Below are 15,820 nucleotides of genomic sequence, written 5' to 3' on the forward strand. Positions count from 1 at the left end.
CTTCTACAAGGGGTGAGACTGGCAGCTTGGAGAGCAGCACAGCAGTAGGAGGGAACAAGCAGGGTGGTTGAGCACAGCCCAGCCTGAACCCTGACACTATGCGGGGGGGGGGGGATTTCAATCTCTGCCAAAAATAAATAAATGCCTCTGTGATATAAAAAAGCCCACTCCAAAGTGAACAGAAAGGCAGTGCAGTGCAGGATTCAAAAGTCCATCAAAAAGACCTCTGAACTCCTTAAAATGTTCTAGCTGGGTGCATTTTAGGAAGAGGAGGAGGAAATATAGACCAAGGTCCAAAAATGGTATTCCAAGACTGTTGCTGGGATCCTTTCTGCAAAGGGCTCTTATACTCTCTAACCAGAGGTGAGAGAACCTTTTCAGTCCCAGGGCCTCATTCCCACCTGGGCAACTTTCTGGGGACAACCTTCCACATCCCACCTGTTGGGCAGGACCAGAAGCAAAAGAGAGTAGAGCAACAAAACTTATCTTTGTACAGTAAAAACCAGAAGTTTCTACATACACCAATACCCTACACACATCTCTCTAACTACCACCCACACAAACAAGAGACATTATCATAGTTCCATGTTACATTCCAGCCAGGCAAAAGCACTCATGGGGGGCACAAAGCAGAGCCAGAGTGTTGTAGCTTAGGGATAGGCGATGTGGACCAAGAAGAGGCTGGGGGACAGACAGATATACCTGTAATTCAGGCCATAATTCAGACCCTAGTTCTGATGTTCCCCATCCCTGCTCTAAACCCAAAAAGAGAAAGAGGAGCAGCAGGAAATATCAACAAAACCTGGTTTCCTCTCACAGGATCTGTTTTTCATCCGTGTGGATTCTTCTAGTCCCTCTAGGCTGATCCATACGTCTAAGAACAGGATCCATGTAAAAGGGCAGACTGTGTGTTCTCCATAAGCTTCAGAAGGGAGAATTCAATGTAGTGCTACATTTCCATTTGAAGCATTTGAACACAGAAGGATGATGCTCAAGAGCAATTGTTGACGCTGCCCTCACAGATCCCTCTCCTGGCGTTCCCTTTCATCCACTCAAATTCTGCAAAGCAGCAAGACTAGCACTAGAATACTGACAAGCACAATTGTGTGTCGGATGCTCAGTACTCCATTCATCTATCTCCCAAATCTATTACCCGACCTTCTCTTTCCACCACAGTCAGACACCTGTTTCAAACAAGTCATGTACTGGTTTAAGTTAGCTGACTTCTAAAAGTAGCTGCAGAAAAGATACCTCAGAGCTCATGTACCACCATGACCCCAACTCGAGCTAGGGCTAAAGAAGAACGTTCAGCCTAAAACCACAAATGAATGTTCAAGACTAACCTACCCAGATGATGGCGTCCAAATAACATCATTCAAAGAAATGCTTCCATTTAGGATACTGCCTTTTCCTCACATTCAACACACAATATATTATTGCTGAGGAAGTGTTATTCTTTCCCCAGCTACTTGGTGCTGTAAATTTCAGTGGGCCATCTGGAATGAGGTTGCAGAAGCATCATGAGCATCTACTGAAATGAAGAACGCCCATGGCATTGCCAATGACAAACATTGCAATTATTCTAACTCGTTATGGACCTTAACACCAGCACCCAGTCAGCAAAGATGGCATTTGCAGGAGAGTCAAAACTAAGTATGTCAAGGTAGCCAGGGGAGAAGCTCCATCATTTTCACCTATCAAGGCAAGAGACTTGACTGGATGCCTGAACTAGCTACACTTTGCCTTGAGGACAGGCAATTTTCAGATCCTGAGAGATGCTCTCTCCCATCCCCCAGTCCCTTGTATACTGGAACATACCTTATCCAGACTTATGGGTCTGAAGGACATGAGGACCCCCTGCTATACCCCTCCAAGGCCACCTCTATCAGGGAACATAGGAAGTCAGCATCTGAGGCTTTTTAGTTTAAAGAAAAGGTGAGTGAGAGGTGAAGTGACAGAAGTGTATAAATTTATTAATGGCATGGATAACGTGAACAGAGCAAAGGTCTTTTCCCTATTTCTTAACACTAGAATCCAGTGGACATTCAATTAAGCAGGTCTTTGTAAATTTCAGGACAGACAAAATAAAGGCTGGGTTTCTCACTTCAATGCATTTAACCGGGCAATCTTGAACTCTGGAGGTGGGGTGATGGCTGGCTTGCTACTCTACCTCCTCCATTGGGATATTCAGCAGCAGCTGGGTGGGGATGTTCAGCAGCAGCTGGACAGAGGAGTCTCGCCGCAGACTCTCCAGACCCCTTCCCATCAACAGACTCAATAATTTCTACCCATTCCTCCTCCCCTTCTGACAGATCCTGCCAGGACCGCCCCACCTTCTTAAGTCACAATATGCCTCATGACAACTAACCCTGATGTTCTCCCTTCACTGTTGGGGGGGGGGGTGCTTCTGAATACCAGTTGCAAGAAACTGCAGAAGGGGAGAGTGCTGTTGTGCTCAGATCTTGCTTTCAAATTTCTCATAAGTATCTGGTTCACCACTTTGAGAACAAGATGCTGGACTAAATGGGCCTCTGGCTTGATCCAGTAGGCTCTTCCTATGTTCTTTGCTTATTTTTCCATCTGGAACAGTACTCTGACTAGCAGTGGCTTTCTGTGTTCTGATGCATAGCCCTTTCCCCATTATTTCCTACCTGAACCTTTTAACTGGAGATGCCATGGATTGAACCTAGGACCTTTGAGATGCACAGTGTATGCTCTATCACTGAGCTATGGTCTCTCACCTATATTATGGGTGGACTAAACATTACTCAAGGGCAATAGGACAGGCGTTTTCAGATCTATCCTGAAAATGGTAAGGCCCAAGCCTAACCAAATCTTATCGAATCTAGCAGTGCGTAAGCTCTGAAAGAAGGGTGTAAACCCACAACACCAGTCAACCAATGCTCTCCACAGACAGACACTAGGGTAAGGTACATTTTATGACCTTCTACAGCAAAAGGCCAATTATCCTTATCTTAAAAGTGTTTAACAAGCCACAGATTGGAAAGTGAAGCTTTTGTTTTTGACCCTCTACTTGCCTGGTAGCAGAGATTTATCAATAGCCAAACTGAAAACCAAGGGTAAACACCATGGTTATCATCCAGCCAAAGTTTGTCCCATTGTCTTCAACAGGAGGAGTTAAACACATGCTGAAATCACTCTGGTTAGAATCAATGGGGCAGAAAAAGGGCTTCACTTTAGCTGGATCATAACCTATGCCTTTCCATTGCAGTTCAGTGAGCGATAAACAGTACAAAGTGATTCCTGCCTAAAGCAGTTAAGTCGAAGCCTTCCCTTCAGCAAGCTTCCCCATTATCTCCTCTCTCCCTCTCCTGGTGTTGACAAGTATTAATTTTATTTATCATAGCATTTCTATGCCACTTTGTTGTCCAAAGGCCCCTGAAGTGGCTCACAGGAAGATTTTAAATGACAAAATAACGAAAAAGCAACAAACGATAAAACTCACAAACACCAAGAACTAACATACAACAATCCAAAATTGGGGGGGGGGGGTTGTCATGAAAAGCCTGCCAAAAGGCAATGGTTTATAAAATGCCAGAAAAACAAACATACCGTACATGCATGCATCCCAAGGAAGTATTACAGCCTAGTCACCACCAAAAAAACCTGTTCAGCCAAGCCTGAAAGCTCTCATCTTGTACCAACCATCAACTTAGCTACTGCTGGTTCAAGACATTTTGCTGCCTGAAGCAGTGCTCAAATCGCCCCCTCCAAACCCAAGGCCAACCCTTTAACTTGTTGCACCAGACACCAATCCCTGCCTTCATCTCCACTGCTACATTTAGCAGGTTGCTTCATTCTGTTGCCCAACAGGGTCAGCTCTCAACCTAACACCAAATAGAAGTGGGATGACGAGCAGAACCTCCTCTGAAGATCTTAACAAGTAGACAGGATCATATGAGATCATGGCCATCTTCAAACCTCCTTGACCCCAATCAGTTTAAGGCTGTATAACATTTTCTGAGCAGTGGCGACAGTTTGAAAGCAAACATGGCACCTGTTACGCACCTTTTTCTCTCCCTGTGCAAGCTCTGGAAGAAAATTGGTTCTGCAAGCTTCCAAGATGGTCAGATGGCTGTAGAAGGCACCTATTACTGCCTGTCATCACCTTACCCTCCCTCCTTACGCTTGGAGCAGGTTTGTAAGTGGTTTTTAAAACATTATTCCCATTACCTTAATCCCACATGATGTCCAATGGCTACCTCTATATATAGCCCAACCTCTGCCCAGGATTTTTCTGTCATTTAGACCTTCCAGACACTGACCATGAAAATGTGGAGAAACATCAAATTAAACTGAAGGAATGTTCAAGAGACATGCTAAGCCCCTAAGCTGAAAAGCTCATCTTTGGGGCATCAAGGCCACGATATTGAAATCAAACGCTCTGTAACATAAAGCTTTAGGTGGACTTCTTTGTTTGTCTGCTTTCTTTTGACTTTTTAAAAAAAGTATATTCTTCCTCCTTCCTCTTTCCCCAGTGGCTGGGGACTCCACCTCTATTTTTGCTTCCTGAAAAGACACAGCTAAGTAACCTGTGGCCCTCCATATGTTGCGGGGACTACAACTTCTATTGTCCCTGATCACTGGCCACACTGGCTGGGGCTGATGGGAGTTGTAGTCCAACATCACCTGCAGAGCTACAGGTTCCCTAACCTTTGGTGCAAGGACTCTAAGTCTCCTCCAGTCTGCCTTCCCATCTTTAGACATGTGAACTTCCCACGTGGCCAGCTAGTATTAAGAAGGATGATTTGCATTTGACCATGGGCTTAATCTACCTAAATACTGCATAGGACCACCACAAGTAGAACAGGATGTTAATGCATAACAGCATCTATGCCATGTACTGGATTTTGAAAGCAGCTGCCTGCATTTCCATTCTGTTCTGTCAGCAGCCAGGTCCCAGTGGTTCCTAAGGTCTTAAAAAGATTACAGCCAGCCAATATTTTTTTTAAGTGTGAAGGAAGCATGCAAATGAATGACTGTCTTTGCACAGAAACAAAGCTACACCCACATGGTTTGCAGGAAGAGGAAAAGAGCTATCAAATATAAATGTTGCTTTGCGTATTGTGTGTGGTGTGTGCTAGAGAGAATGCTCTCATGGGAATTCTGCTTGCTCTAGTTTGCTGGTTTGAGGACCGAGGACATCTACGAGGTTTATTCTACTAGCTAGCGTTTAATGAAGCAAGCATTTGGGGATGTGGTTCACAACATGGTTACCAGCTGGCTCCATCTATCAGCTCTCCAAGTCATCCTGGCTTATCATATGGCAGCACAGAAAGCCACATGCCTGTCAGCAACCACATTACAGGGACAGCATGCTAAGAAGGGTCTAAATATGAGAAGAGCAGGCTGGAGGCTTCTATGCCCTTCTTGGGAAGCAAAAGCAGAAGTTGGGAGTGATGGAGAATCACCTTCCTTAATACTGCTGCCATCTGGTTTTGAAATGAGCCTGGTCATCAGAACTAGAAACTTGAAAGCAGCAGGAATACAGGAGCTCTGGAAACCAATAGGCAGGAAGAGGGACGCTTCTGTCTAGACAAATTGCTCAAAAAATTCTACCTTGTTAATAAGGTGCAAGCAAGAAACTAAAAAACAGCATCCAGGAAGAAGAGTGCAGATTAGCAACTGATCATAGGATACGGCATGGAATGAATCATCACAACAGGCAATTTTATGTAGATGACTGTGCACCCACCCCACCCCCAATATTACATACAATGCAGTACAGTACAAAGGACCCTTTTGCCTTGTTTGCAGCAGTATCACGTTACTGCTTATAACCCAACTTGAGTAAGCAATTGTGAAAACAAGCTGAAGAAAAGGCTGGCTCACCTGTGAATACACTGGGTGCCCTCAGGCAAGCCGCTTGATCTCAATCTCTCTCTTCCTTCTTTCCCATCCCTCTCCCCACCACCAAACACCCATCTGGAAAACAGAAGCTATGTATCAGCCCTAGCACACAGTATTACTACTTTGCCAGACTTCAAAACAACAAACATTATAAGGTTCTCAAGAGGAACTGTAAGTTACTGGATCCAACATCCTGTCTTTCAGCAGCTTAAAATCATGTCTTCCAACATTTTGCAGATGAACAAAAGAGTGTTGCAAGTATACAACAACGGCCCTAAAGATCTCAGTGGAGCTAATTTCCAAAACTCCTCCACTATTTTATGTTTCAGAAAGGTCTTCCCTGCCTGCTGTACCTATTTATTCTGCAATAGCCTGTCCCAAACTAATTTAAAAGTTGGGGGGGGGAGTACTGTTTCTCCATTGGCTAAAAAGCTATTCCAGTAATACCACAATTGCCCTATAATCAGCATTTCACATCTTAACAGCTGCAGCATGTAAAATGGAGTTTAACACTTCTCCTAAGTGTTGGCATGTATGCATGTGTCAGTAGTATCAGACTGCAGCTGCCCTATACTGAGATTTAACATCAAAATCTACAGAATGGTTATTTTATCAATTCACTCTAGCAAAAAAATTAAAGCAACCCCCTGGGCACAATTGTCATGAAATTGGGATTGTCCCTTATACATAGGACTTGCTAGTGGCTGCACTTTAACCTATCCACAACGACACACCTTTGTAACTAAAGCAGGCTATAATGGATAATCACCCAACTTCCTTGTATATAAAAAGTTTGACACTGGTGAAAACAATGGATAAGGAAGCAGTACAATAAGGCTATGCTTGAGTAACAGCATTTCCGGAAACGTTAACCCAAAAGTCCTTTCACTGCTACCAAAACTCTATGGCATATACAAAGTTTCACAAAACTGCCAATTATTTCTTCCTGTATTCATTTCAATTATCAAATATCAAATAAAAAATGAAAGCATATTTAAAGCATTCCCTTAGGCGTGTTCTGCCACACCCCTCATTCTCCTGCAACTGAAAGTTCTGAGGTTACATTTTAACCGGCTTCTTGGAATATCAAGTCTTGTTCCCACACGGGAGAAGCCATTATACCCAAGCAGAGTGTATTCGTCATCTGTAACTGAAGCATCAACAGGTTAATGGTGCATCGTGTGTGAAGCACATAGGGCGTCTGGATCAGATGATCAGGCAACAGGGAGCAAGGTGAAAGTCAAATGTAAATGTGGATGCTGTGGTGAGATTTGGCTCAAGACCAGAGAGGAAGTGATATCCAGCACACAAACTATAACTAGGAACAGCAGACTGGAACCATGAAGCAGCAATCCTAGTGGGTTACATACAGCAGATAAATCAGCCTGAACATATTGATATTGAGAATTTTAAAGGTCCCTGGACTGAAGATGATCTTGTCCAACAGGGCCTTTGAGCAGGGTTGCCATCCAAGACCACTTTTCAGGGCTCAAATGGCTAATATGTCATTAGTCAACCATTCCCAGTTGCAGGCTCACTGAAACCCAGAACCTTTAGCATGGATCAAAACAGGAAAATATTGATTCAAGGCAGATCCAACCACACTCACCAGCATCCGATTTTAAACAGAACAGCCCTTATGCTGGTATAGCAGGTATTAAATGCCATTTACTGGAACATAATGCTGTTGCCTCATTTCCATGTGCTTGGTTTGGCTTTGATCCCAAAAAATATTATCTCCTCCACGTTGCTTAACTCCATTGCCATCAGAAGAACTGTTGGTTAATTTCAAGCAACTAATGAGAAAAGAGATTCTGAACAAGAGATCACGATTTAGCAAACTAAACATGGTTCTCGCTTACTCTGGGGGGTTGCTACCTTCAACAAACAAAAACAACAATGTGTAAATCAAACACCTACGCCTTGTTCAGACAGGCTTGCTGCAAACAGCCTACCCAGTGGCAAATATTTCTTCTACTATGAAAAGGAACACGGAAACAAGATGCTGAAAGGTTTTAGAAAAGGAACCTAGGAGGGTGGAGGAGTTCTGAAATAATGAAATGTCCCGTAATGAACGTCCTTTCCACTGGATTTTAGTCAGGCATTACTATATTGCTAAAGATGTCATGCCTTTCATAATGGTCAGATGCTTTGTCTCACAATTTAGTTTTGTACTGGTGGTCACTCACTCTATGGGCAAGAGTGCACTACAGGAGTCCGTCATATTCATGTATGTTTCGTGAGACCATCCCAAAGTACTCCTCTGTAGTCTAAGGGCAAACAAGTAACTGTGCAGCAGATCCAACTCGGTAAAAATCATCTGATACACAACATTTTGGATGTGTGCTATGGTGGCTAAAAATGCCAGCTGAAAAGTCCACAGGCCAAATCTCCTCTTGGCATGTACTCGGTGTCTCAGGTGTACACTTGGTGCCAGCGTCCGCCCACACCAGTCTTCACCAACCTGGTGTCTTCCAGGAGTTTTGGATTACAGCTTCCCAAGGGAATGGCAGTCCAGTGGAGGACACCAAGTTGGCAAAGGCTGCTCTACACTGCAGAAATAATACTTTCCCACATTGCTGAGATACGTGAAGTGCTTTCAGTGCTTAGAATGTACTATATTGTTGGCATCTGTTTGTCTCGAGAGGTGCACCTCTGAGGGTGAAGTCAAACCACTATGTTAGCAGTGACCTCCCCGAGACATAAGCTTGGGTAGTGTGTATGGATGTCCTGGGCTGCCCAGACAATAAGACCCACCTCCTGGCCTCACTGATGTGGTCCAAAGATAAGCAGAGCAATAAGTTTGGCACCAGCTTGGCTGCAGGAGTTGCCAGAAGGAGGCATATAAGACGCCATCCAACCGTCTTAGGTACTCCACTCTCATTTACCCCTTGGCCTTTTATTTATTCAAAGGTAGTGAAGGTTTAGGATCAGAGTTTTCCTTCTCTTAGATGGTGTGGCCGCTGTCATTTCTAGGAATCACAGCTTCATTGGGCTTAGGCCCAATGTAGACCAGGATGAAGCAAAGTTGCTATGAGTTCCTCTCTGGAAGCCCACACAGCCTCACTAACACAAATTTTGTCTGGTTTCTGCAAATCATGCCAATGTGTGCAGAGTGAAAAATGAAAGACTTTTGTGAGGAAACAAAAGGCAACTCTTAAAGCAAGACAGCAACCACCTTCTGAGTTCTTACATGGACAGCTCAACATGAACCAGCCTTTGTTCAACCATTTACGATGCAAGAAACAAGATGAACATGTTTATTGGCAGAACAATCTCCTACAAGAGACAATAACAGTCCCTTCTCAAGCACACAACTGCAAAAAAGGCAACAAAAGTGAACTCGTAACCCACATGGCTCCTGCCTGCAATTTAAATATTTCATATAGAGATGATCACCTGGATGAGTCAGCCAAGCACTTGTTTTAGCAAGAAATCCTCTTTGCATTTCTGAGCCAACGGCACATTAAGCAGATCCAACAGCGTCACCTGAAGCTTCCTCCTGGGCTCATCATTTTTAGTGCAAATGTCATGAAAGAGCAGAGAGAACCTGAAAAACTATGTAATTATTCTCTCTGACTTGATGTGACATGTGAGGATCCTGACCTGTCAACACCATGATTTCTAAAATAGGGATGTCACATCCGTATTAAAAGTTCCCAAACTCCATTTTGGAACAGTCAAGCTAGCTTTTTGTACTTGGTATAGGTATTGTATGAACCCACCTGCTCTCATGGAACAGGGATGCCAAATTCAAATGTTACCTAGGTTGCTATTTGCCAGAACTGTGATTCTGCAGAGCACTTAACCAAAAAGTCTCTGCCAGAGGTGGAAAACATTATTATTCAGTCAGGCCATTGCTCCATCTAGCTCAGTATTTTTTCACATCAATACTCCTTCAGCTTATCGGACTGGGGACACCCCCTTTAACTCAAACCTGCATTTGGGGCCCCACAAGTGAATTTTGCATCATATATTAATGTTGCTACCACAACTCTCCATAGGTCAAACTGTAGCCCACTAAGGGACCCAACTCACCACTTGAAGACCAATGGCTGGCAGCAGCTTCGTAGAGTTTCAGCCCTACCTACAGGCGTCAAGGATTGAATGTGAGACCCTTTAAATGCAAAGCAGATAATCCACCACTGAACTACTGCCCTTCCCTTGTGACCCTCCAATATACAGTGGTACCTCGGGTTACGAACTTAATTTGTTCCAGAAGTCCGCTCTTAACCCAAAGCACACATTCCCTACATAAGCCTCCCGCAGCCCCGGAAGCAGATTATGTTCGTATCCCGGGGCAAAGTTCGCAACCCATGGCACCTACTTCTGTGTTTGCAGAGTTCATAACCCGAAGCATTCATAAGTAGGACGGTTCATAATCTGACGTACCACTGTACTGTTGGACTAAAAACCCCATCGGCCCCAGCCAGCATAGCCAATATGAGAGGGATGATGTGAGCTGTAGTCTAGCAACATCTGGAGGGCCACAGGTTCCCCATTCCTACTCTACACATCTATCTCATTCATCATCTGACACTGTGAAATCCAGTTATTAGAAAAGCTGCAAGCATCTGGCATCCATATGTGCTGCTCACATGATTCCATTGTCTCATACCTTGCCCAGAACAAGAGAGAGCAGTCAGGTTCAGCATGAAAGTTTCGTGGTGATAAAAGATATAAAGGAACAGAACATCCAAAAATTAAGGCTGTGTTCACACCATCACTTGCTGCATTTCGTGTCAGTTTAATCCCACAGTGTTTAAAATACTCCTGAATATGGCCTTGCTTTCTGCTTCCAAAATTGTGGACTTGTGGCAATCTACTGATCAACAGCAATTTCAACCAAAACCAGAGGTGAGACAGTGAAATAACAGGATAGTGGAGTAGTGAGGGTGAAGGTTCTGTTAAATAACAGCAAAACAGCTAGCTGCATATGGTACTAATTTGGTGCATAGAGCTTTTCACTCAGATAAGAAAGTGGAAAGAGACGATTCCCAGCAAAGACAATGTAAAACCATTTGCGCAAGTTGTGTATCTCTTTAATAAGGTGCAAGGATTTGTGTGAACGCACCAGGAACTGAGATACAAAGACTGACAGATCATAAGCTATAAAGTGCACCATCACCTCACCTCCTTGTGCTATTTTCTATTATGATCACACAAAGTCTTATCAGTCAGAATGTGCCCTATATAACTTGGGAGGCAGGAGTTAATTATAAAATGCATCTGTGAAGAGGGGGAAATACGCCTTAAATCTGGTCTCATTTGTAAATACCCATTCTTTAACTACATGCATAGTTTAACCAATTAAAGAACAGGTATTTACAAACTATGGCATTCACTGCCACGAGGCTGAACATGTGAAGCTGCCTTATACCGAATCAGATCACTGGACCCATCTAGCTCAGTACTGTCAACAGAGACAAGTAGCAGTCTGCACCTATCTGTGTGCTTAAATGTTCTGTTGTGTTATACCCCTCTGGCAAATAAATATTTGTGTTTCATTAGTTTTTTTAATTGATACACAAATATACATATGGGATAACCAACATCATATAACCAGCATGCACGAAGGGGTTAATGCTAGAGTAAGCTGTCCTGCCAGGGTTAGCCACGGAGCAGCTCCCATGTGAGGAGGTTTGAGCTGGTTGCCGCAGCTCAGACCGCATGGCTGTAACAAGCTTCTATTGAGTTCCTATACCAATAATTTAAGAACTCTAGGGTGACTCCCATTTGTTTTCCTCAAAACTCACAAACTAACCCCTTTTCTCTTCCATGTTAAGAAAGCATAATCTGCTGCTATTATGCCTTTCCTTCATTTGTCCGCATTTATACTCCAAACTGTGCATATAACCTGAAGTAAGAAGAAATCTGATAACAAACAGGTTCCTAATGTTCATGTTAAAGAGCCTTGAGACAGGTTGGGCAAAACTTAGCTTCATACATGAAAAAGAAACTAGGATGATGAAAGAATGCACTTCAACCCAGACATTCTATAGTTGGAAATCATGCCACCTTATTGGTTACAAATGAAGCAAAAGCAGCATTGGGTTTCTAAAAAGCAAATAAGCAGTGAACTCTGTTACCTTTCCTGTTTACTCCTCTAGAAAGTGATTGGCTGTAGACAGAACACCCAGCCTGCTCTTGCCTGTAGAGAAAAAACCTCAGAGCAGGCCCTCCCTTATCGCAAAGCAAACACAAACGTTGACTAAAATTTAACCATCGCAGCAGGGCAGAGTCAACAACCTCCTTTTCTGTGAGAAGTATCCAAGAGAAACACAGGCAAGATCAGCAGTGGACACCCTAGCCCTTCCTTGTGCTTACCTTTTCCTCATCTAGGGTCTACGAGAAGACAGATGGTGGAATCTGTGTTTTTGTAAAGCTGTAATTACAGCAGTTTCCAAGGTTCTCATTTGTTTGGGATCAGTGCGTAGCTTTTGGTCTGGACAATCAAGCAATTGGCTATAAAGGTCTGGTTAAATTTTTACCCAGAACTGTTGCAATCTTGGGAAGTTAACTCATCCTAGGATTGGATTGGATTGGCAGACCAGTCCTTACTCCTTAGAAATCTTTCATTTTAATGCCAGCAGAGAGGAGTGGAGGGGAGATTATCTGACTACGTAAAAGATTAGAATAAGTCATCCATCAAAGTTCAGTCAAGGGAAAAGCTCAGCTTATGATTATAAAATATCGCCCAGGGTGCAGTGATGTTTACAGCCACTGTCCACCCCATCCCCCAATAGTATCAGAGTCACAGGAAATTGGATTTGCTCTGCAGGTTACATATGGGTTGCTCCCTGGTAAGATTTAAGGGGCAGGGAAAAGGATAAGGTTCACATACCAATTTAGCCAACTTTAGTCTTTTCATACTCCAGTTTTATTACACATGCAAATCTGCAAACACACATATGCACAAAATTATATTTCTGAGATCTTCCAAAACTGCTCCAAATTTATTTTCCTCACCTACTATCCTGCCTCATCTTTGGGAATCCATGAAAAGCAGAAAATCAAGATCTATGCTGGCCAACTATATTTATTATACTCAGATATTGGTGGAAGAAGATGGATGAAAATAATCTCAATGGCCAACATATTCTAGCCCAAAAGCAGCAGCCACCAACTAATCTGACCTGCACAAAACACCTGCCTGACTTCTGGAATTCAACAACCAACAGGCACATAAGCAAAACCTAGGTCAGTCAAGACCCAAAGCAGAATCATAGAATCATATAATTGCAGAGTCGTAAGGGACCACAAGGATGATCTAGTCCAACCCTCTGCAATGTAGGAATATTTCACCCAATGTGGGGCTCAAACCCACAACCTGAAAATTAAGAGTCTCATGCTCTGCCAACTGAGCTATCCCAGCTCATATCCCAAAGGCTTGGTATTATAGTCATAGCGTACAACTTCACTCCAGATATCCCACCTCAAGCTGTAAACCATGAATTGTAAGCATCCATCTGTCTCAGGAGACAATGGAAGAGTACATCTTTGGGAATGAAGTCAAACTTCTCTATACACTGCTCCCGACAGTCATTCCTCCTCTGATCACTACTGTGGATGCACAACCTGACTGTCTGTCTCCAGGCCCTGCAATCGTCCACAAGGGATTCCCATACGGCAGGCATAATGTTGCCAGCCTTCATGTCATGTGTGGTCACCAATGCTGATGCGTGGAGTGCTAGTGACATCCTGATTCAGGTTGCTGGTCTTTGTCAGGCTGATGGTGAGGCCGAACTCCATGGAGGCTTGGGCAAAATGGTTGATGTGTCTCTGTAGAGCTCCCACAGTGTGCGCTGTCAAGGCTGCACCAAGTGCAATCAACATCTCTCAGATAAGAACACGCCACACTTTTGTCTTGGCACAGAGATGTGCCAGGCTGAACAGACACCATAGCTCCTTCAATGGAAGCTGATGGCATAGGAGAGCAACAGGAAGAATATGCCAAAGAGAGTTGGGGTGAGAAAACAGTCTTGTTTCATTCCACTCTTTATAGGGAAGGTGTCCAAGGATGAACCATCATACTGGACAGTGACATGCATGTTCTCCTGTAAAGACCTGATCATCTTGTTGAGCTGTGTGAAGAGTCATTTTTTGTTGAACAAGGTCAATGAAAAGGATGTGCAATGGGTGTCTCTGCTCTCAGCATTTCTCCTGCAGCTGGCTCAATGAGAAAATCCTGTTGACTGACCTCCAAGCTCTAAAGCCAAATTGTGACTTGGGATAGACCCTGTCAGCAAGTGAGCATAAATCTGTTGAGAACTACTTGGGCAAAGGCTTTCCCCACAGTACTCAGCAGAGAGATGCATGTCTTGTGGCACAGATCCTTCTTCCCAACACTGCAGGTAAATACCATGGAGGTGCATCATGGGGGAGGAAGTGAAGCTGGCTTTCAGCACTTCTGTTGGGATTCTGCCCTGTCCTGAGTCTTTAAGCAGAGGCTTGACAACCATATGTCAGGAGTGCTCTGATGGTGTTTCCTGCTTGGCAGGGGGTTGGACTCGATGGCCCTTGTGGTCTCTTCCAACTCTATGATTCTATGATTTTACCACACGTTTGAGAGTTGATGGAGTTTTTCAGCTCGTCATGGGAAGCAGGGACATCCAGCTCTTCCAAGACAAGCAGAGTTTGGATGCTGTCAACTGCTGTGTCAAGAGACCATGTTTTCCTGGTAGAGGCTATTTGCTAATTAAACTCTCAATGTTCTTACTCAGTTGTATCATTTTATACTATTCATGTTTTATCCTCCTTTCTTTAAGCTACATACTTTAAACACTTGTTGGAAAAGCAGAGTATCAATGCTCAAAAACAAACCAAATAATGCAGTGCAGGCTAGAGACAAAGCAATGCCAAATGCTTTTACTGTTTCAAGTATCTGACGGGATTTGCTTTTACACTGTCAGATCTCTTGTGAGTACTGAGACAAGGCTTTATTGCCGAGCGTACCAGTTGAGCAAAGGGAGAAAAACACAGTAACAAGCAAAGCAAAGCAAAGCAGTACCAGTGCCCCAAAACAACAGCAGTTCTGGGGGCTGCTTAATGTCTACCAGCTACAACCCTTCAGGCTACTATAACTTTCTCTGGCCATTCGCGGGAAACAGAATGGTTTCCTTTAGCTCCACCAAGACAAGTGGGATGCAACACAAATTTCAGTAGCTGGGAGCAGTTGTCAGGCAAAGACCATTAGGCAAATCAAGCAATTCCAAGTCAAAAATAGGGTGGGGGGAAAGACGCTTGCCATGACCAAGGAGCATACCAACACCAGTATTAACTATTGACATGATAAGGTTTGGGGGGCTTGATTACCCTTTCACCAATTTTCCATTCTCAAATAGTGTAAGCAACAGGAGTATGCTAGAATAAATTGAGGCCAGTCTCTCACAGCTGTGTTTTAGACAGAAATTTAATCTGCAACAGTTTTTTCCCCTCTTATGGATAGCTTGGATTAAGCATATGCACACTGAAAAGTCCAAGCACTGGAGCAGGATAGCAGGTCCTGATTTGTACCATGCCAAGTCCAGGTTTCCAGATGATGCGGTTGTTAAACTGGGATTGCTATGCAAAACTCCTATTGAAACAAGACCAAAAGTGATTTTGCATACCAACCCCAGTATGCAAAAGTGGAAGGACATCTAGGTTAGATATTTATTTTAAAGGGAAGAACTGCCAACCATGGCAAAAAAAGGACAATTCTCTATCAAATGTTGCCAGAGGGAAAGTTTAACCATGAAATATACAGAATGAGAAAAAGCTCATAAGGAAAGCAGAAACAACAGAAATATTAAGGAAACTGGAATCAAATAAAGTCAACGCAAAATCCGCCTTGGGAGATCACTGATGCACACCCACCCACAAAGCAGGAGGCACAGAATCCAACAACAAAGAGTTCCAGGTTTCATTTAAAAATACAAAACAAGTTTCTAGTCCTTATGGCTTGAAA

At 43.5% G+C, this 15,820-nt stretch overlaps 1 protein-coding gene across 4 annotated transcripts in view; it reads right to left on the reverse strand.

Moving 5' to 3' along the window:
- SEMA4G (semaphorin 4G) overlaps positions 1-15,820 on the reverse strand; it is a 107,858-nt gene that overhangs the window by 75,060 nt on the left and 16,978 nt on the right. The window contains exon 1 of one of the 4 annotated variants that reach the window (XM_081192230.1): positions 12,199-12,224. The exons of the other annotated variants lie outside the window; for them this stretch is intronic. Within the exon in view, the coding sequence (XP_081048356.1) occupies positions 12,199-12,209 (11 nt within the window). The 5' untranslated portion in view covers positions 12,210-12,224. Of the gene's footprint in view, positions 1-12,198; positions 12,225-15,820 lie in introns of those variants that run through there. 4 annotated transcript variants of the gene reach the window in all.

The sequence above is a fragment of the Podarcis bocagei genome (assembly GCF_964188305.1).
Source record: "Podarcis bocagei genome assembly, chromosome: 4".
In the NCBI taxonomy this organism is placed as follows: domain Eukaryota; kingdom Metazoa; phylum Chordata; class Lepidosauria; order Squamata; family Lacertidae; genus Podarcis; species Podarcis bocagei.